Source organism: Armigeres subalbatus, chromosome 1 (genome assembly GCF_024139115.2).
Source record: "Armigeres subalbatus isolate Guangzhou_Male chromosome 1, GZ_Asu_2, whole genome shotgun sequence".
NCBI lineage: Eukaryota > Metazoa > Arthropoda > Insecta > Diptera > Culicidae > Armigeres > Armigeres subalbatus.
In genome coordinates, this window is record NC_085139.1 from 296233493 (window position 1) to 296256239 (window position 22747).

General features: G+C 45.4%; 1 protein-coding gene across 3 annotated transcripts; it reads right to left on the reverse strand.

Moving 5' to 3' along the window:
- Positions 1–507: 507 nt before the first annotated feature.
- LOC134216058 (putative uncharacterized protein DDB_G0271606) lies at positions 508–20629 on the reverse strand. Of its 3 annotated transcripts, none has more exons than XM_062695087.1 (4): positions 20443–20629; positions 18846–19060; positions 1619–1924; positions 508–1096 (listed from the first exon to the last, which is right to left on the reverse strand). In XM_062695087.1, the coding sequence occupies exons 2-4, from the start codon at positions 19044–19046 to the stop codon at positions 827–829; spliced, it is 777 nt and encodes a 258-aa protein (XP_062551071.1). In that variant the 5' UTR covers positions 19047–19060; positions 20443–20629; the 3' UTR covers positions 508–826. The 3 variants fall into 3 exon arrangements, with proteins under 3 accessions (XP_062551071.1, XP_062551073.1, XP_062551065.1); XM_062695089.1 differs by lacking the exon at positions 20443–20629 and adding an exon at positions 19466–19785; XM_062695081.1 differs by lacking the exon at positions 20443–20629 and adding an exon at positions 19393–19772.
- Between the last annotated feature and the right edge of the window lie 2118 nt (positions 20630–22747).

Genomic DNA, 22747 nt, shown 5'->3' on the forward strand with positions numbered 1-22747 from the left:
AACTGTTACCACACTGTGCCACAACTGCTTCTTCAGGCGATATCACTTCATACGTCGAAAAAACTCCCTGATCGTGATATAAATTAACCTGCTTTCACTCAACAATTCATTCCGGTAATGACTTGCCGCGGCACTACAAGCTCGTTCCCCCCATGCTTTGCCCCAAAATGTCTACAAAATCCATCAAAAAGTTTTACTGCTCCATTTATTATGCAAGATGCTGTTCCCAAGCTCCAACCACGTACCCACGCCAGTTATAAATTTTAGCCTTTACTAAGAAGTAGCATTTCGCACGTAGATAACTCGCTGCTTCTCGCACCTCGTTAAACTCGTAATTTGCCATAAAATGCATCGTCGCCCATCCACTTACGAGACATAGTTGTTCTGAATTATGATGCACACAAACTATCGGAACTGGCACAAGCCACGCCTCATCGCCCTCGGTTATGCAAAACCACCCTTCCTGTAGGAAAAGAGTTTCTCGCGGAATAAAATTCTCAGTCACGGTTAGGTCAACAAAAAACATTCCTTTTTATTTCAACTCGTCATCGCGGGCAACCCTTGTTCCGTTGATTGAGGGTTAATTTTTCCAAACTATTTTCAACAACTTTCCGTTTGCCCCATTGGGGGGCGGACGACGACGGGTCCGAAGATAAATAAAAACAAATTTTCAATCACACACACTCGCTCTCTGTTCCTCTCGTTATAGATTAGTTTCGGGTTTGACTTTTCAAACGGCGCAAACTTTCCGCTCGGCAGTCCGCCGCAGGTAAGCGTTGAACAGCAGCAAACAAGCACAGTTGACGGCCAGGGCTGCCAGGATGCTTCAGAAGTTGTACTTCAGCCCGTTGCCGTTGAACTTGACCTGGGAGACCTCGTTCGAGGGCGAGTAGGCCACGCCGATCAGCTTGTTGGGGGTGGGCTGGGCGTCGGCGGGTTGTTGCTGTTGTTGTTGACTGGCGTCGTACTGTTGTTGTTGTTGCTGCTGCTGCTGCTGCTGTTGTTGTTGTAGCTGTTGCTGCTGCTGGATGTATTCGTACTGGGACTGAGGATTAGCTTGCGGTTGCTGTTGGCCGTAGTATTGGGATTGGGCGGCCTGTGGAGAAGGTAGAACAAATGGATAGTGAAGTGGCCGTTGCAGGAGGTTAATTAATGTGTGTCGGTATGTTTGGATTGTGGCGAAGTCATTTGTAAGTGCTTTACTTGTTGTTGTGGGAGGGGGAGCAATGACACAGGATGTTATTACCGATGTGAGATGACATCGTTTATGGGTGATAGTCTGGAGCTTGTGGTTATGGAGCTCCACTATCGGAACAGATGTATGAAATGCAGTGTTTGTTTCAGCTTCAGTCATTTTAATTATGGAATACGTCTATAGTCTTGCATATTAAGTGAATAATTCTGCACTGAACGACATACAATCATTTGCAGGTTAAACACAAATGGAAGATAAAACTTTTGTGTTTCACAATAAAGATTGAAAGACGTGATAGACAGTATTTAAATAAAAGTAAAATAAATAAAAAAAAATTAAAACACTACATCCTTTTGGATGACCAAGAAGTGACTCGATGTAGAAAAAAAGTTAAGAAGTTGAATAGGGTATTGCTCAACATACCTGTTGGCTCTGTAGATAAGCCGTAATGTCCTCCTGTGAGTAATACTGCTGCTGTGGCTGAGCCTGAGGTTGATATTGTTGCTGTTGTTGCTGCTGCTGCTGTTGCTGCAATCGCTGCTGCTGAACGGCAAGTCGGATGTTCGGATTGATGTAGTTGTCTTGAACGGTAGTGTACTGCGGCTCGGCCGCACCATTCTGAGCCGCTCCAAACTGCGAGGTAAACCTGCTGTAGGGTTGTTGCTGCTGCTGTTGTGACTGGTAGTAAGCGGGTTGCTGCTGCTGTTGTTGGTACGTTTGTGGCAATGGCTGCAAGTATAAATAGATATGCACAATTTGTTGAATTGCATTTGTTCGAGGTGCACTTGTCACCATGTCGCACGATCAAAGCGAGCATAATGGAGTGAAATATGGAAATTTTCCACACTGCCTGACTAATCTATATTAAGTTCCCATTCCACACCTTCTGCGACATCACGAACAACGCCGGTAGAAACTTTTGCCAAAGAGTATCCTTTCAGCAGTTGGCATCATCTTTATTCTGCGTCGTTTCATGCTGTCGTGAATTTGTTTCCTGCTATCAAGCTCAAGTGCAACTTGTATGGCAAACGACAGCCCGGAAATGCTGTGCTGCGTTTCGAAAGCATTTCAAGGAACCACCACCAGCACCGCGGGAAAGTCGGAATAAAATAAAACTAGAACGAGACAAGAGAATCACTTCGGTTGCATTTGCAGCTCATGAATAGCCATTCATTTTTATGAGCCGGTTGAAGATTGTGTTCCGAAGAAATTGGCACACTTTAGCGCGACGGTAATCACGAGGTGTTTGTGGGTTATGTTGATGCGAAATGTTTTCGAAAGATTGACTTCAGCGAACTCTCCGCAGCTTGAGGTAAATAGAATTCTTAGACGGAACGTGCATTCAATAATAATTGTTTGCAGATCAAAAATACGAATATTGTTTGTAGGGATTGGAACAGGTTTTGAATTTTAAATATCGGATTGGGAGATTCTATATGCAGTGTTAAATTGGAGATTGGATCTGATGATTGGGTTTTTAGATTAGGTTTACCATATTGGATTGAATGAAAATGAAGAATCTAGAAATTCTCGTTAAGATTCAGATTTGAAAGTTGTGATTGGGAATTTGGATTTTATATTAGATTCGGAAACAAAATTCGAGATAAGATTTAGAACTCGGATGTACAGTGGATTTGAAAATTAGATAAGAGCTTCAATAACAGCTGTTGGAGAGTTGTTCCAGTGTAAGCATTCGAAAGCAACCAGGGTTAAACGACCGAAGAAATCATCGTGTCGGCCGCGTCGAGACATCCGGAGGTTCCGAAGAAAGAGAAGAAGAGTAGTAAGTAGAAATGCAGGAGTTGGTAAAGGTTGTAAAGACTGGAGGTTAAGAAAAACTGAAGGTGGAAGAGTCGTCCAAAGAAGATAGTTCCTGTGAGAAAAAAAGCAGCTCCATCAAGGAAGAGAAAAGATTGAAGAACTTTGAAGAAGAGAAAAGCCAGGAAAAGTCACGATGAAAGCAAGGAGGAGTCAGACTAGGTCTACAAAATCGGCAGCGAGAACCAACGAAAGTATAGATGTCAGCTCGGCTGTTCTTGTTCAGGAAGTAGTAAACTTTTCCAGTAAATTAGAAGAAGAGTCGATGTTCATCTGCAGCTTTTTGCTTTTTTGCTCAGACTTGAAAAGGAGGAAATTTCTGAGGAATCCCCGGATGAACTTCCGGAGGAATTCCCGGGTTAACTTCCGAAGGAACTTCCGGAGCAATTCCCGGAGGAATTTTCGAACGAATACCCGGAGGAAGTTCCGGAGAAATTCCTGGATTAACTTCCGGAGGAATACACGGATTAACTTTCGGAGGAATTCCCGAAGGAACTTCTGGAGGAATTCCCGGAGGAACTTCCGGTGGAACTTCCGGAAGAATTCCCGGGGGAACTTCCGGAAGAATTTCCCAAGGAACTTCTGGAGGAATTTCCGAAGGAACTTCCGGAAGAATTTCCGGAGGAATTCCCGGAGGAACTTCCGGAGGAATTCCCAGAGGAACTTCCGAAGGAATCCCCGGATTAACTTCCGGAGGAATTTCCCGGAGCAACTTCCCGAGGAACTTCCGGAAAAATTCCCGGAGGAACTTCCGGACGAGCTTCCGGAGGAAATCCCAGAGGAACTACTGAAGGAACTTCCGGACGAGCTTCCGGAGGATTTCCCGGAGGAACTTCCGCAGGAATTCCCGGAGGAACTTCCGGAGGAATTCCCGGAGGAACTTCCGGAGGAATTCCCGGAGGAACTTCCGGAGCAAGTCCCGGAGGAACTTCCGGAGGAATTCCCAGAGGAACTTCCGGAGGAATTCCCAGAGAAACTTCCGGAGGAATTCCCGGAGGAACTTCCGGAGGAATTCCCGCAGGAACTTCCGGAGGAATTCCCGCAGGAACTTCCGGAGGAATTCCCGGAGGAACTTCCGGAGGAATTCCCGGAGGAACTTCCGGAGGAATTCCCGGAAGATCTTCCGGAGGAATTGTCGGAGGAACTTTCGGAGGAATTCCCGGATTAACTTCCGGAGAAATTTCCCGGAGCAACTTCCGGAGGAAGTTCCGGAAAAATTCCCGAAGGAACTTCCGGAAAAATTCCCGAAGGAACTTCCGGACGAGCTTCCGGAGGAAATCCCGGAGGAACTTCCGAAGGAACTTCCGGAGGAATTCTCGGAGGAACTTCCGGAGGAATTCCCGGAGGAACTTCCGGAGGAATTCCCGGAGGAACTTCCGGAGGAATTCCCGGAGGAACTTCCGGAGGAATTCTCGGAGGAACTTCGGAGGAACTCCGGAGGAACTTCCGGAGGAATTCCGGAGGAACTTCGGAGGAATTCCCGGAGGAACTTCCGGAGGAATTCCCGGAGGAACTTCCGGAGGAATTCCCGGAGGAACTTAAGGAGGAATTCCCGGAGGAACTTCTGGAGGAATTCCCGGGGGAACTTCCGGAGGAATTCCCGGGGGAACTTCCGGAGGAATTCCCTGGGGAACTTCCGGAGGAATTCCCGGAGGAACTTCCGGAGGAATTCCCGGAGGAACTTCCGGAGGATTCCCGGACGAACTTCCGGAGGAATTCCCGGAGGAACTTCCGGAGGAATTCCCGGGGGAACTTCCGGAGGAATTCCCGGGGGAACTTCCGGAGGAATTCCCGGGGGAACTTCCGGAGGAATTCCCGTGGGAACTTCCGGAGGAATTCCCGTGGGAACTTCCGGAGGAATTCCCGGGGGAACTTCCGGAGGAATTCCCGGGGGAACTTCCGGAGGAATTCCCGGAGGAACTTCCGGAGGAATTCCCGGAGGAACTTCCGGAGGAATTCCGGGGGAACTTCCGGAGTAATTCCGGAGGAATTCCGGGGGAACATCCGGAGGAATTCCGGAGGAGCTTCCAGAGGAATTCCGGGGGAACTTGCACAGGAATTCCGGCGGAACTTTCAAAGAAATTCCGGAGGACTTCCGGAGGAATTCCGGGGGAACTTCCGGAGTAATTCCGGGGGAACTTCCGGAGGAATTCCGGGGGAACCTCCGGAGGAATTCCGGGGGGACTTTAGGAAGAATTCCGGGGGAACTTCCGGTGTAATTCCAGGGGAACTTCCGGAGGAATTCCGGGGGAACTTCCGGAAGAATTCCGAGGGAACTTCCGGAGGGATTCCGGGGGAACTTCTGGAGGGATTCCGGGGAAGTTCCGGAGGAATTCCAGGGGAACTTCCGGAGGAATTCCGGGGGAACATCCGGAGGAATTCCCGGAGGAACTTCCGGAGGAATTCCCGGAGGAACTTCCGGAGGAATTCGGAGGAACTTCCGGAGGAATTCCCGGAGGAACTTCCGGAGGAATTCCCGGAGGAACTTCCGAGGAATTCCGGAGGAACTTCCGGAGGAATTCCCGGAGGAACTTCCGGAGGAATTCGGAGGAACTTCGGAGGAATTCCGGAGGAACTTCCGGAGGAATTCCGGAGGAACTTCCGGAGGAATTCCGGAGGAACTTCCGGAGGAATTCCCGGAGGAACTTCGGAGGAATTCCCGGAGGAACTTCGGAGGAATTCGGAGGAACTTCCGGAGGAATTCGGAGGAACTTCCGGAGGAATTCCGGAGGAACTTCCGGAGGAATTCCGGAGGAACTTCCGGAGGAATTCCGGAGGAACTTCCGGAGGAATTCCCGGAGGAACTTCCGGAGGAATTCCCGGAGGAACTTCGGAGGAATTCCGGAGGAACTTCGGAGGAATTCCGGAGGAACTTCGGAGGAATTCCGGAGGAACTTCCGGAGGAATTCCGGAGGAACTTCCGGAGGAATTCGGAGGAACTTCCGGAGGAATTCGGAGGAACTTCCGGAGGAATTCCCGGAGGAACTTCCGGAGGAATTCGGAGGAACTTCGGAGGAATTCCCGGGGGGAACTTCCGGAGGAATTCCCGGGGGGAACTTCCGGAGGAATTCCCGGGGGGAACTTCCGGAGGAATTCGGAGGAACTTCGGAGGAATTCCGGAGGAACTTCCGGAGGAATTCGGAGGAACTTCCGGAGGAATTCGGAGGAACTTCCGGAGGAATTCGGAGGAACTTCGGAGGAATTCCCGGGGGAACTTCCGGAGGAATTCCCGGGGGAACTTCCGGAGGAATTCCCGGGGGAACTTCCGGAGGAATTCCCGGGGGAACTTCCGGAGGAATTCTCGGGGGAACTTTCGAAGGAATTCCCGGGGGAACTTTCGAAGGAATTCCCGGGGGAACTTCCGGAGGAATTCTCGGGGGAACTTCCGGAGGAATTCCCGGTGGAACTTCCGGAGGAATTCCCGGGAGAACTTCCGGAGGAATTCCCGGAGGAACTTCCGGTGGAATTCCCGGGGGAATTCGGAGGAACTTCCGGAGGAACTTCCGGAGGAATTCCGGAGGAACTTCCGGAGGAATTCCGGAGGAACTTCGGAGGAATTCGGAGGAACTTCCGGAGGAATTCGGAGGAACTTCCGGAGGAATTCCGGAGGAACTTCGGAGGAATTCCCGGAGGAACTTCGGAGGAATTCCGGAGGAACTTCGGAGGAATTCCAGAGGAACTTCCGGAGGAATTCCCGGAGGAACTTCCGGAGGAATTCAGGAGGAACTTCCGGAGGAATTCCCGGAGGAACTTCCGGAGGAATTCCCGGAGGAACTTCCGGAGGAATTCCCGGAGGAACTTCCGGAGGAATTCCGGAGGAACTTCGGAGGAATTCCCGGAGGAACTTCCGGAGGAATTCCGGAGGAACTTCCGGAGGAATTCCCGGAGGAACTTCGGAGGAATTCGGAGGAACTTCGGAGGAATTCCCGGAGGAACTTCGGAGGAATTCCGGAGGAACTTCGGAGGAATTCCCGGAGGAACTTCGGAGGAATTCGGAGGAACTTCGGAGGAATTCCCGGAGGAACTTCGGAGAATTCGGAGGAACTTCTGGAGGAATTCCTGGAGGAACTTCGGAGGAATTCCGGAGGAACTTCCGGAGGAATTCGGAGGAACTTCGGAGGAACTTCCGGAGGAACTTCCGGAGGAATTCCCGGAGGAACTTCTGGAGGAATTCCCGGAGGAACTTCCGGAGGAATTCCCGGAGGAACTTCCGGAGGAATTCCCGGAGGAACTTCCGGAGGAATTCCCGGAGGAACTTCCGGAGGAATTCCCGGAGGAACTTCCAGAGGAATTCCCGGGGTAACTTCCGGAGGAACTTCCGGAGGAACTTCCGGAGGAACTTCCGGAGGAACTTCCGGAGTAACTTCCGGAGTAACTTCCGGAGGAACTTCCGGAGAATTCCCGGAGGAACTTCCGGAGGAACTTCCGGAGGAACTTCCGGAGGAACTTCCGAAGGAACTTCCGGAGGAACTTCCGAAGGAACTTCCGGAGGAACTTCCGAAGGAACTTCCGGAGGAACTTCCGAAGGAACTTCCGGAGGAACTTCCGAAGGAACTTCCGGAGGAACTTCCGAAGGAACTTCCGGAGGAACTTCCGAAGGAACTTCCGAAGGAACTTCCGAAGGAACTTCCGAAGGAACTTCCGGAGGAACTTCCGAAGGAACTTCCGAAGGAACTTCCGAAGGAACTTCCGGAGGAACTTCCGAAGGAACTTCCGAAGGAACTTCCGAAGGAACTTCCGGAGGAACTTCCGAAGGAACTTCCGGAGGAACTTCCGAAGGAACTTCCGGAGGAATTCCCGGAGGAACTTCCGGAGGAATTCCCGGGGTAACTTCCGGAGGAATTACCGTGGGAACTTCCGGAGGAACTTCCGGAGGAGCTTCCGGAAGAACTTCCGGAGGAACTTCCGGAGGAACTTCCGGAGGAACCTCCGGAGGAACTTCCGGAGGAACCTCCGGAGGAACTTCCGGAGGAACCTCCGGAGGAACTTCCGGAGGAACCTCCGGAGGAACTTCCGGAGGAACCTCCGGAGGAACTTCCGGAGGAACCTCCGGAGGAACTTCCGGAGGAACCTCCGGAGGAACTTCCGGAGGAACCTCCGGAGGAACTTCCGGAGGAACCTCCGGAGGAACTTCCGGAGGAACTTCCGGAGGAACTTCCGGAGCAACTTCCGGGGGAACTTCCGGAGGAAATTACGGAGGAACTTCCGGGGGAACTTCCGGAGGAACTTCCGGCTGAACTTCCGGAGGAACTTCCGGCGGAACTTCCGGAGGAACTTCCGGGGGAACTTCCGGAGGAACTTCCGGAGGAATTCCTGGAGGAACTTCCGGAACAACTTCCGGAGGAACTTCCGGAGCAACTTCCAAAAGAACTTCCGGAGCAACTTCCAGAGGAACTTCCGGAGCAACTTCCGAAGGAACTTCGGAGGAACTTCCGAAGGAACTTCCGGAGGAACTTCCGAAGGAACTTCGGAGGAACTTCCGAAGGAACTTCCGGAGGAACTTCGAAGGAACTTCCGGAGGAACTTCCGAAGGAACTTCCGGAGGAACTCCGAAGGAACTTCCAGTAACTTCCGAAGGAACTTCCGGAGGAACTTCCGAAGGAACTTCCGGAGGAACTTCCGAAGGAACTTCCGGAGGAACTTCCGAAGGAACTTCCGGAGGAACTTCCGAAGGAACTTCCGGAGGAACTTCCGAAGGAACTTCCGGAGGAACTTCCGAAGGAACTTCCGGAGGAACTTCCGAAGGAACTTCCGGAGGAACTTCCGAAGGAACTTCCGGAGGAACTTCCGAAGGAACTTCCGGAGGAACTTCCGAAGGAACTTCCGGAGGAACTTCCGAAGGAACTTCCGAAGGAACTTCCGGAGGAACTTCCGAAGGAACTTCCGAAGGAACTTCCGGAGGAACTTCCGAAGGAACTTCCGAAGGAACTTCCGGAGGAACTTCCGAAGGAACTTCCGGAGGAATTTCCGGAGGAACTTCCGGAGGAACTTCCGGAGGAACTTCCGAAGGAATTTACGGAGGAACTTCCGGAGGAATTTACGGAGGAACTTCCGGAGGAACTTCCGGAGAATTCCCGGAGGAACTTCCGGAGGAATTCCCGGAGGAACTTCCGGAGGAAGAATTTCCAGAGGAATTCCCGGAGGATCTTCCGGAAGAACTTCCGGAGGAATTCCCGGAGGAACTTACGGAGGAATTCCCGGAGGAATTTCCGGAGGAATTCCCGGAGGAACTTCCGGAGGAATTCCCGGAGGAACTTCCGGAGGAATTCCCGGAGGAACTTCCGGAGGAATTCCCGGAGGAACTTCCGGAGGAATTCGCGGAGGAACTGGAGGAATTCGCGGAGGAATTCCTGGAGGAACTTCCGGGAGGAACTTCCGGAGGAATTCCCGGAGGAACTTCCGGAGGAATTCCCGGAGGAACTTCCGGAGGAATTCCGGAGGAACTTCGGAGGAATTCCCGGAGGAACTTCCGGAGGAATTCGGAGGAACTTCGGAGGAATTCCCGGAGGAACTTCCGGAGGAATTCCCGGAGGAACTTCCGGAGGAATTCGGAGGAACTTCCGGAGGAATTCCCGGAGGAACTTTCGGAGGAATTCGGAGGAACTTCCGGAGGAATTCGGAGGAACTTCGGAGGAATTCGGAGGAACTTCCGGAGGAATTCCCGGAGGAACTTCCGGAGGAATTCCCGGAGGAACTTCCGGAGGAATTCCCGGAGGAACTTCCGGAGGAATTCCAGGAGGAACTTCCGGAGGAATTCCCGGAGGAACTTCCGGAGGAATTCCCGGAGGAACTTCCGGAGGAATTCCTGGAGGAACTTTCCGAGGAATTCCCGAAGGAACTTCTGAAGGAAGATCGTGTGAAAATCGAAGAGATAAAACATCAAAAGGGACATGAGGTCGAATATACAAAAGGTCGAAAGGGGCAAAGGATCGAAAATGACAGAAAAAGGAAAAAGAGAGAAGAAAAAAGAAAGAACGAAGAAGGGAGAAGGAAGAAGACGAAGAAGAAAGACGATGAAAAAAAAGGTAAAAAGGAAAATGGGAAGAAAGAAGCAAGAAGCAGAAGGAAGAAAGAAGAAAAAAGATGGAAGAAGTGCGAAGGGAGGAGGGAGAGTAATGAATTAGAAAAAAGAAGAAAAATTAAGGAAGAAGCATGAAAGAAGAGACAAGTAGTAAGAAAAATGAAGGAAAGGAAAAAAAGAAGAAAAAAGTTGGACGGAGTAAGGAAGAAGGAAGAATAAAAAGAATAAAGAAGGAAATGAAAATGAACAAAAAAAGAAGGGAGAAGAAGAAGGTAGAAGAAAGACGGAAGAAAGTAAAGGGAAATACAAAAAGGAAGAAGGAGAAAAGAAAAACAAAGAAGGAAGAAGGAAACCAGAGAAGAAGTAAGTAAGAAGAAACAAGACGGAGGAAAAGAGAACGAAAAAGTTAAAAAGAAAAGGGAAAATGAAAAAAAAAGAGAAAGGATAAAGATGAAAGGAAGAAGGCATTCCTTTTCTACTTTTACTCCCAATCGAACTCTTGTCTCTTTTGACGTTTTGTTCTTTCGAACTTTGCCATTTTCAATTATTTGTTCTTGTCCCTTCGACTTTTTGTCCTCAACCACATTTGACCATGTTAAAGCTGTTTGACGAACCAAGTTGGTCAATCTGCCTAAATTGTGTTTTTTAATTTTGAAAAGCATGTTGATTTTTTGTTCGATAGAACACCTTTTTCTTGCTGCTCAAATTAATTTAAAATTTTTTTGAAAGTTTGACTTTTTGGCAGTTAGCTCACAAGTTGACAGCTCGTCCCATAGTAAAACCTTGTTACGGGAATTCAAGACACGAAATTATTAGTTTTTCAAATTTAAAATTCAAATTTAAAATAGTTCTCGTACACCGATATTCATGAAATTTTTGATCGGAGGTTTCCCATTATTCAACATGTTAAAGAATTGAATTATTCTTAGACCGGACGCAATTTGAGTGATTTGAAAAACTGAAATAAATAGATTTGTTTTATTTCCTTGAAAGCATGTGCGTTTCTATCACGAATGAGTTTCAGCGAGTATTCCTCAAAATAACATGGGAGTCCGTGTGTTCACCGGTACCGAAAAGCGTTGTTTTTGAAGAACCAGAAAAATTCATTATTGGTTGAAAATTTCCTCCCATTCGTTTGACCTTTGTTCAATACTATTCCATTACCTGCTCACCTGAAACACCCAATTTATTTTATTTGACATTTTCAAAGCGTCTGTTTTCCAGCTGCAGCAAAAAACCCCCTTCCCAAGTAGCAACTTACTAATTGCCATTCCGACCATTCCCCCAGCGGAAAATTTTACTTCCCGCAAAGAGGGTTCTCCAATGAGTGCAATCTGATGGCACTCTTCGAGTGCAATTTAATTACCTGGAATAGTTTTCAGCGCCGTAGGAAAGAGTAAAATTTTATTCGTGTTTTATTTTAGTCCCATTCCTCCAGGCGCTGTACCATCATCAGGAACCAGCATCTCTGCTTTTCCGTCGTATTCGGACATGAAAAGTGACAACCACCGACAATGATGATGGTCTCTCCGGTCGAGATTGTTGTGAATTCCGACCCTGTGTACATATATTCATTCTGGGGGACCATGAAAAGAGCGAAACCAGTTCCTGCAGCAAAAAACTTTCAATCCAAACAAAAAGGTTTGGTACGAGTTTCATTAGTTGAATTTTCTACTGTTGACATGCCGGTCGCCAGAAAGTATGCATTTTGTGTAAGGAATTCGACTGCTGGCAAATCTATTTTTTGCTTTCCAAAAAAGCTGCAATTCTAAAATTTACACAATGACGTCTTCTATTTCAGAAATCATCATGAGGCGTATCTTTTAAGGGAGCATCCATAAATTACGTAACGCTAAGAGGGGGAGGGGGTTACTCAAACTGTGACAATCTATATATATAAAACTTAATGTTTGTATGTATGTTTGTATGTATGTTCCACTGTTCCAGCATAACTTCTGAACCCATTGACCGATTTCAACCAAATTTGGAACACACATTCTTTATCTTAAGGAGACGACGATAGGGGGAGCATGTTCTTTGAAAGCGTGAGGGTGAGAGGGGAGGGGTATTGCTTAGATATCGATCAACTCAATGTAACTTCTAAACCCATTGGCCGTTTTCAACCAAATTTGGAACACACATTCTTCATATTAAGGAGACGACGATAGTGTGGTTAGGAATGTTCTTTGAAAAAGGGAGGGTATGGGGGAAGGGGTATTGTTCAGCAATCGATCAACTCAATGTAAGTCTTGAACCCAATGACCGATTTGAACCAAATTTGTATCAAATATTGTATTTCCTAAGGAAACCAATTTAGTGGATGTGGGTAGATCATTTTAAAAGGGGGGGGGGGTGTGATATAGGAGTATTGTTTAGTTATAGATCAATTCAGTATAACTTCTTAGCCCATTTACCGATGTCCACCAAATTTGGAATCCATATTCTCTGTGTAAGGAAGACTATATCAGACTGAATAGGAGTATCATAGCTGAATGAGAGAGAGGGTATATTTATTAAACAAACAGTTTAATATACTTTTTTACCGCATGCGACAATTCAAACCAAATTTGTAAACACGTATTATTTTTATTTATTACATCAACAGACTTGATACAGCCCCAATGATGGTTTAAAAAATATATATATAAATACAATATCACATCACTACATTAAAAACATTGTCAAGGATTAAAATACAATACAATCATAAATACATTAACTATAGTCTATGTGCGTCAATTGTTCTGGTCGGTAAAAAATGATGTGAAGAACCGGCGGAGGACATCTCGTGTCAAGTGGAAATCAAACACCGACGCCACTCTATTGAAGACACGCTGCAAACCATGGAGAGCACTACGCAGCCCATAGTTTGTGCGACGAAAAGGAAGTCTTAGCATTAGGTTACTCCGCTGTTGTCTGGGTTGTGCGTTGATGTTTATTTGCCGCAGAAGAGTGTCACACACAATCTATTCTTCCTTGCAAAATATCGGCGACGGTTAATGCTCTGCATACATCCCTTCGGATACACAGAGGTTCTAAGCTGATCAGCTGACAACGGCTCTCGTAGCGAGGAAGTCGTAGCGGATCTCTCCAGGGAAGGTTGCGGAGTGCGTACCGTATAAATCGACGTTGAACGGATTCGATGCGTTCGACACCATTATTATAGTTTGGACTCCAGACCGCAGAGCAGTATTCTAACGTAGATCGCACAAGAGAGCAATACAGTGTTTTCAAACAGTAGATGTCTGTGAAAGTCTTTGTCACTTTGATCACAAATCCAAGAGACCTGGATGCTCTATCAACAACATATGAAATGTGATCCGAGTATGTCAGTTTGGAGTAAACTAGAACACCGAGATCTTTCACACAGTGCACTCTTTCAATAGTCGTTCCGAACAGGCAGTAGTTGAAGGTAATCGGTTGTTTCTTCCGAGAAAAAGTTATGATCGAGCACTTTTTCGGGTTAACTACAAGTCGATTTAGATCGCACCAATGAGCGAAAGCATCGATCTGGTCTTGTAGTAAGTGACAATCGGCTATTGAGCATATGCGCAAAAACATTTTAAGATCATCTGCAAATGATAATCGCGGTCCTTTTAGAACTAGATGCACGTCGTTGAAGTAGAGAAGGAATATCAACGGTCTCAGATGACTACCCTGCGGTATGCCAGACATCGCAAAGAAACTTTTCGAGCGACAATCGCCTAGAGCAACTGTCAGCTGGCGCTCAGTAAGGTACGAACCAACCATGCAAGTAGGCTGCCTCCAATTCCCAATCTGTCAAGCTTGGCGATCGCAATGCTGTGGTTCAACTTATCAAATGCTGCAGTTAGATCCGTATAAATTACATCTGTTTGATTACAAGCAAGCATACTGTCTGTAACGTATGATGTAAGACACAGTAGATTCGTACATGTAGAACGTTTTTCCATAAAGCCATGTTGATCAGTACTGATATAATGTTTACAGTGACCATTTAGAGAATCCATGACGACCAGCTCAAACAACTTCGATACAGCGCATAGCGACGTGATTCCTCGATAATTATTTATATCGCGCTTGCTTCCCTTTTTGTACACAGGAAACATTTCAGCTGTCTTCCAGCAGGACGGAAATACACCATTAGAGAGGGAGAGCTGGAAGATTCGATGAAGTGGATCCAGAAGGCAGGAAATGTTCGTTTTTAGGAAAACCGACGGAACACTGTCAGGTCCCGATTTGTACGACGTTTTTAGTCGCGTGGCTGCTCTCGCTATGGCATCTGTACTTACATCGACAGCGTTTAGCGTTTGATTCGTTAAGGGTACATTACCCGCTGCGCTGGTTATGGAGTCATTGGAGAGGCGCTCATTGACAAACACGCTAGCAAACTTGGCCGAGAATAGGTTACAAATCTCTTGTTGAGTTGAAGCCATGTCTCCATTGTAGACCATGGACGATGGGAGACCTACTTCCTTACGCTGCTCGTTTACGTAGTTCCAAAAGGATTTCGGATGGGTTTTAAGCCGTTGCTGTATCCTCCGCTGGTAACGTTTAAAATAGAAACGACTTAACCGTTTGTATTCGTTGTTCAGCCTAGCATAATGGTGCTTCAAGGGAAGAGTGCGGAACCTTGTGAACCTTTTCAGGACGGCCTTTTTTGTCCTTTTCAACGAACGAAGGTCTTTTGTCATCCACGGAACCTTAGAGTCGGTATGGGCAATCTTCTTTGGAACATGTCTGTCAATGACATATGCCAAGACATGAGAAAAAGTCTGTGCAGCGATATTTGCATCGGCCGGGTCGAGGATACTCTGCCAATCCAAGTTAGACAGCACTTCGGCAATACTGCAATAATTCGCCTTGCGAAAAACATATGACACAGCCGTTGAAGTACCAACATAGTCACGGACGTCATCATTCTCAACTCCAATTACAAGAGATGGATGGTGAGGAGAAGCTTTGACCAAAGGAACAGGTGCAGTGGAAATAAATGGACCGGTGTATCGACCGCCGACGAAGCACAGATCCAGCAAGCGATTATTCTCATTCACGATGCAATTAACTTGAGATAACGTTGCAGTACTGTAATTATCCAGCAACCTGAGAGCTCCCGGGTGAAACGAGGAATGCTCCTGATCAGGGCGTAGGAAACCGTTGTGAGTTGGAACCCATGCGACTCCTGTGGGGTTGAAGTCGCCCAGAACGATGATTTCATCGTTGGGAGACGCTATTTCCAACGCAAAGAAGACTGATCGGCAGTGCGTGTCGATGAGTTCCAAGTCTCGAGTTCGGTCTGGAGAAATGTACACCGCACAAACAAATAGTTTACGGTCTCCGAGCTGAATAGATAGCCAAACCTGCTCCACGGTGTTGAACGAATCGTCTTCGATTACTGATGCCTTCAGCCTAGAACTTACAGCGATTATGATGCCACCTCCTGTCGATTTCCTGCTGTTATTCGAGTTTCGATCACATCGAAAAACCTCGTACCCAGTTCCGAAAATATAGCTTGAAATTGTGCGAGAGTCTAGCCAAGTTTCGGTCAGAACTACGATATCGTATTAGACCATTCATTCCGCCAACGTTCTGGTAGTACATAGTAACGTGCGATTTCGGACGGGGGGCTGTTGCTCTGGAAATCGGGATAATATCAGGAAGAGAGGCGGTGGTTGATTGATCGTACTTGCCGGTAATAGGAATTCGGAAGAACCCGTCTCCCTTCCCATGCGCAGGACCGGAACGGCTGCTGGACGCTGGCAGGAGGGGCTCGACTGCGATGAGAGGAATAGGGGCTTCCTTAGGACTTGTGACACTGAAGCGTCCCGGTGTTCCGTTAGCAGCAGACTTGGTTCGGCTTGACGAAGTTCCACTGGAAACGATAATCGATTCAGGCAAGGAATTGTTCGTAATAACGACGTATTCTCTGCCCAAAGGAAACTATTATAGAGAGGCTGGGAGAAACTTTTGGAATGCGGGAGGTTATTGGGGATGGGTATTGTTTAGAAAACAACTTAATTTAAAATCCCTCTTATTTAGTTCATTCGAGGTTTCTGACATTGTACAATGCTTCGAAAACAAATTTCCCGAATTCCTCAAAAATAGTAAATCCTCGACAATAACAATTTCTCGGTAATAACATTTCCCCAAAAATGATTTCAACGAAAATGATATTTCCCAAAAATGATTCTTACCGATACACATATCCCAGAACATGACATTTCCCTAAAAATCACATATCCCTGAATGGAGCAGGACATTAACATAACACTATTTGGCCTAAGGTCATTCGACATGAAAGGCATTTGGGATAATTTTCAACAGCATCAGAATGATCTTTCATAGAAAGCATGCATTTGCTGGGTATACAGCAATGATAATTGTTACCCTTCATCGGAATCATGGTTTGTCCAGTGAAAAGCAATGATTAATGTGTTTTGTTCTGGATGGTGGATGTGATTGCTTCTTAAAAAGTAGGCATTTGCCCGGAATAAGGCAATGGTGAGTGTGATCCCTTCTTTGAAAATGGGCGTTTGCCCGGAATAAAGCATCGGTGTATGTTTTTCCTTCTTTAGCAATTGACGTTTGTCCGGAATAAAGCTACACACTTAAAAAATTTGACCGAACTCGGTTCCAGTTTCTACCGAAGTCGATCGGTTATCACTAAAGAACCTAGTAAAGAACCGAACAACTCGTTTGAAAATAAGTTCTTAACCGAATGCTTTCAAACTATAAACGTATGATCGGTTTCACCTAAATAAATTTGACAGAAATAAACCGATCGTTTCGGTAATACATTTTTATGTACAAGTTCGGTACGAGAAATGAGTACGTTCGGTAACACGAACTGAACAGTCGGTAAATATTTATTTTGACGTACAGAGATACAATCAAAGTTGAGAGAACGCTTCCTGTGTGTGCTTCATGGGTGTGTTTTTTATTTAATCACTGGATGCTGATTTACCATTTTTTTGTAAGAAAATCCTGGAGCGATTCAGTTCAATCAAAGTTAATTGCCTATTTCCGGGGATTAAACCACCCGACTTGGACGTTAATTTACAATGTTATGGAAACTCATATGTGAATATGTACGTTATGTGGAAGATATTGATTTGAAAAATGTATTGGAGGTAACCACTTTCCCTTCGATGGGACTCGAACCCATGACCCTACAGTACGCTAGACTGGTTAAAGCACCAGTCTAGCGTACTGTAGGGTCATGGGTTCGAGTCCCATCGAAGGGAAAGTGGTTACCTCCAATACATTTTTCAAATCAATATCTTCCACATAACGTACATATTCACACTGGAGCGATTGTTATATGTGAGATGTAAGTTATCTTGATAATTGGTTATATGTAACGTAATTATCATTATTTCCATTTACAGGTATTATCTTCCAGAAAATTATTGCTGGAAAATTCTGTCTGCCACTTATTTGCGCTGACACATTTTCCAGCATTTGCAGCATGCTTTTTACGTGATTTTTACGTGCCTATTTAGTTTTCCGAATAGCTAAATGTACGCTTCACAAAATGAGCATAGCAAATAAAATCAAATATAAATAATAATACTGATATGGATTTATTTTAGTCATTTTTTTCCTGATGCATAAATCTAACATAAAGAACCGAGCTCCGTTGTTACTGAACCGGAACTGAAGCTCGGTTGTTTTGACAGCTTTCGGTTAAATTTGGAAACCGATACTCGGTTAAAGAAAGATGTATGAACCGAGTTAATTCGGTTAATTTGACATTTCAATCTTGACAAAATGATTACCGAGCGATCGGTTAATCTTTGTTGAACCGAGCAGCCAACCGAGCGTTCAGCAGATAAAAACTCGGTTAAAATATAACCGAGTTCGGTATAATATTCTAAGTGTGTATTCAAACCAACAACCCCTTTTTCAGTCAATGCTTCCAAAAGCCTTTTTCTAATCAAATGATTATTGATACTTATAAGTTAACACAATTACTCTGTTGACCAATTGGTTTTATCTTTTTTTATTGTGAAAAAAAAAATTGAAAACCAAACTGGCAATTCCGAGCAAGGCCGGGTACATAAAGCTAGTCCATACAAAAATTTCAGATGCTTAGTACAAAAAGTGTCACATAGGGCGTAGGGGGGGTTGAAAATTGCCAATTTTTGCGTTACGTAATTGATGGATCTTCCTTAAAATATATTTCAAAATTCGAAATATTCGATTTTTTTTAAATTTTGTGGGTAAATATTAAGAAAATGATTAAGCTCTTTCAGTGGAATGTCTATACTTGTAGAGTTTAGTATTATTCCAATAAATTCCATCACGGTGTAATTTTTACAGATATGTATTTCGACCTCAACTGTATTCAGTGTCTCGTACTTTACTCAACTTTGAGTAAATATTGTTTTATATTTCAAAGTTCCATGGACTCTAATATTCTTTCTTTTATTAAAATTTTAAACCATTAAGGAGTTTGAAAACTCTAGTTACAAGCAATACAACTCGAAAACGACAACTTGCAAAAAAAGGGTTTCTTGATTGACTGTGCACAACACTGGAGGAAAATGACCCCGTTCAATTATAGAACTTTCCGTTTTGAATTTCTTTTTAGAGCACTTGCTTTCCTCCCTCTCTAAAAGGACACATTTCTTCACTAGTTATCGAAAACAAACTCGTAAATTTTAATCGCTTCCGCTCGGAGTGCAATGCATGCTCGACTTCCGCAAGAAGTGAACAACTTTTTTCCGCGCTCCGTTTGTCTGAGCCGAGTAAGCGAAAATGGCTTCATAAATCTTCCTTCCTTTCTCACTTTTTTTTTACTCGTGCAACAAACTTGGTACAAGTACTTACGGCATATTGAGGTTGACTTTGTTGCTGCTGCTGCTGGGCTGCGAAGAGGCTGCCCTGCTGGCCGTTGAAGTAGCGGGTGAAGGACTGCTGGAAGCCGGGCGTTTGGATCTGGAAGCTGTTCTGTGATGGATCGTTTCGGAAAGATAGCTGAGCGGATGCCATCGCGGCCAGAAGCAGAACGCTAACGAAGCGGAAGGCCATTTTCGCTGATTGATCTGCGGTTTTGGAAAACAGGAGATGAGGAAAACGATGAGTTCAGAAGCCTAATTTGAATTGATTCAACTTGGCGCGAGTTTGATTATCATTAAATGGCCGAATTGCTTCCTATAGTTTAAGTTCGACAAATTCATTGCAAAATCATTCCACTTTGATGACCGAGATTATTCTCCTCAGCAATTTAAATTTCAGCTTTAAATGTTGTCACTTTTATTCAATTCACAAACGCTGCTCACTTCCACCGGTGTCCATGAATTCAGTGTTTATTATTCACTTATTCTCGCCCTAAACCCATAAAAGGTCACTTTCTTCCACCACTTATCTCACTTACGTTCTAAAATTCGTTTGCCCGAACGGAAAACGTGTTTGCTTTTCACTCGAAAAGAAGAAACGAAAAAACACACCGCCAGATGTCACCTTTCCCGATAAACGCTCGACACTGCACTGCCCGTTCGGGGTCCTTTGTTTCACTTTTTTATTGTTTTTGATAGACCACAGCCTGGCGTTCCGCCGTAATCGTAAACGGGCAGGAGGGACCGCCCAGTCCGTTCGTTCTGTCGTCTGTGACCGTGGAAGGACGAACGTGTGCTCAATCGGCAGCGGGCCCGCTAAGTCAACCGAATTAAGCCGCAGCAAAGTTTACATAAACGATTAAACAAGGTGGCGTTTCTTTTGGTTGTGGCCGCCGACGCTTGAAATTAATGGAGAAGGTGGGACAGTGGCGCTGGCCCCTGCTTTACATTTCTCTCATCACCCATTCGAAAACCGTGGCCTACTAAGTGCGCGGTTTGTTTCAAATTTTTATTTTGTTTCGATGGGTGACAGCTGGGTTTATGGGGCGGTGACTAATCCAATCAGTTTTCAATATTGTATTTATTGTTTGATAGGGGGTGGTAATACGTGGCTTACATCTTTTATTCTTCGTCATAAATAATAGAAATTTAGCTGAATATTCGACATATGTAAATCGTTTTGAGTGGTTTGGCAATAGAGATCGTATGTATTTTTGAGCAAAATTTTAACACTTTCTTTAACTAATAGATGCATGCATATAGGGGGAAAGACGGCTTTGGCAGGTTTTGTTCTATTATTGGCAGGGGGGGTTTTTGTCGGCCAAATTTTATGAAATTTGGCCACAATATTCTTTGATATGTGTCGTATCACAACAGTGGGTATCGGCCAAGTTCCCCCTGGCGGTGCTAAAATGATAAGCGGGAACAATACCTAATTCCATTTAAATCTATATATCAATCTATATATATATAGTATCAATAGTGGTTAGCACACGTTATTATTTTATGTGGGAGGCACGCATGGAACATATTTTTCAACGCGGGTGTCAGGAGGCTGACCCATGCTCAGCCAAAATAGTAAAACTTACCTAGAATATTTTAATTGTGTTTGATTGTTTTTATTCTATTTTTTGCCATCAAATGATTAGGAGCTTATTTTCAGCATCACATTACGCAAGAGAGGGTAAAACTCTGCGTTGCATAGAACAGTTTAGGAGGTCCCTGATTCGGTGCATTGTTGCACTTGTCGTATCACAACTATTATTTTTCGCTTGAACCACACAAACCGAATAAATACAACCGACCGCTTCAAAATTCGTCAACAGACTGAAGATCATCTTGAAGATGGATTCTCGTCACGCGTGACTCAAACCGAATCTTTAACACTTACACATGTATGATCTCGCTCTTCTTGTTCAAATTCAACTGAGAGACACAAATACATCAACCCTCGCATCAACTTTATAAGCATAAGTAAGCACAAAACGTTATTTCTCCCTCTCACTTGAACATTCGCTTCGGAGCGCATCACTTGCGTTTCGAATCATTTATCCTGTTCTAGCCCATGTAAATACTGACGATGTTTCATTTGCTACACTGATTCGAATTAATATAAGGAATATCATACTTGCTCAATAAAATTGAGCGCTTTCCATTTTAAACCATAAATTCTTTCAAAGAATTTTACATTTTGGTTTTGTTATTATCAATACTCAAATCTTGCCCTCACCATAGACACTACAATATGCAAAGAATGTTTGGGCCAAATTTGAGCCTAGTCAGTCATAAAAAACCCCCCTGCCAATAATAGAACAAAACCTGCCAAAGCCGTCATTCCCCCTAGAACAAAAGCTTAAATTTTAATTGCAAGTTTTACATACCGGTATGCATGAAATCAGCTTGGAACCTCATCTATCTTAGCGATTAGATACGCGACTATAGAGCAAAAATATGCCGAAGGAGTAGGTATCATCATGTGAGGCTCAAGATTATTCGCATATGCACCCCAATTATTGAGACTGTATGTGAGAGTTAATTTGCATCGTGCTCGAGTTTTTTTGTTCAAAGGCGCATCGTTTCGCACATTGCATATTGATATGAAAATCATAAATAAGATCGGTTCCCTCTCGCAATACAACATGGATCACCAACAAAATGCTGGTATGATTCCTTTTGGAATCTTGTTTGGATTCCCTCGATATTCTGTCCTGTCTGTCCATGATTATCCGTAGGATTCATTTCGAACAATCATTGTGATTAAATCCTATCCAGATTCCCATTGGAATTTTATTCAAATTCGCAAATAATTCTTGTCCCAATTTCCCTAGACATCCAGTTTGGGTTCCCCGCGGAATCCGGCTTGGAATCTGGTTCGGATCCGCCTCAGAGTCCGGTTCAGATGCGCCTCGGAATCTGAATCGGATTTGTCCAGCAATCCGCTTCAGACTAGCACCGAATTCTGGATTATATTCCCACCGGATTCCAGTTCAGTTTTGTTCCGGAATCCGGTTGGACAGGCCTCAAAAATGGTTCGGATACCCCAGGAATTCGATTTGGATTCGCATTCGCGATGGAATTAGGTTGGGTTTCGCCTTGAATTCGATTCTAATTTGCCTCGGAATCAGGTTCGGATTCGTCTTGGAATTCGGTTAAAACTCCGCTAGGAATTCGGTTCGGATCACCACTCGGGTTCCGGTTCGGTTTCGCTTCGAAATCCGGTACAGATTAGTCTCAGAATCAGATTCGGATTCGCCTCGGAATCCGGTAAAGATTCACCTTGAAATCCAGTTTGAATACACCTCCAAAACCGGTTTGGATTCGCCACGGAATCCAATTCAGATTCGCCTCAGCATCCAATTTTCATTCGTTTAAGGATTCGGTTCGGTCTTGCCCCGGAATACGGATCAAATTCGTCCCGGAATCCGGTTCAGATGTTCCGTATATCGAACTTGTTCCGCGTTTCCTCAGAACCCTTTTCTTCCATTCGGTATCTTGTTCAGAATTTAGTTGAAATGCTGTCTTGATTCGCATCGAAATCCCTTCGGAACCCATGTTCGGATTCCCTTCGGAAATCTGTTCGGATTCCCTTCGGAAACCATTTTCGGATTCCCTTCAGAAACCATGTTCGGATTCCATTCGAAAACCATATTCGGGATCCCGTTCGGATTCCCTTCGGAATCCCGTTCGGATTCCCTTCGGAATCCCGTTCGGATTCCCTTCGGAATCCGGTTCGGATTCCCTTCGGAATCCGGTTCGGATTCCCTTCGGAATCCGGTTCGGATTCCCTTCGGAATCCGGTTCGGATTCCCTTCGGAATCCGGTTCGGATTCCCTTCGGAATCCGGTTCGGATTCCCTTCGGAATCCGGTTCGGATTCCCTACGGAATCCCGTTCG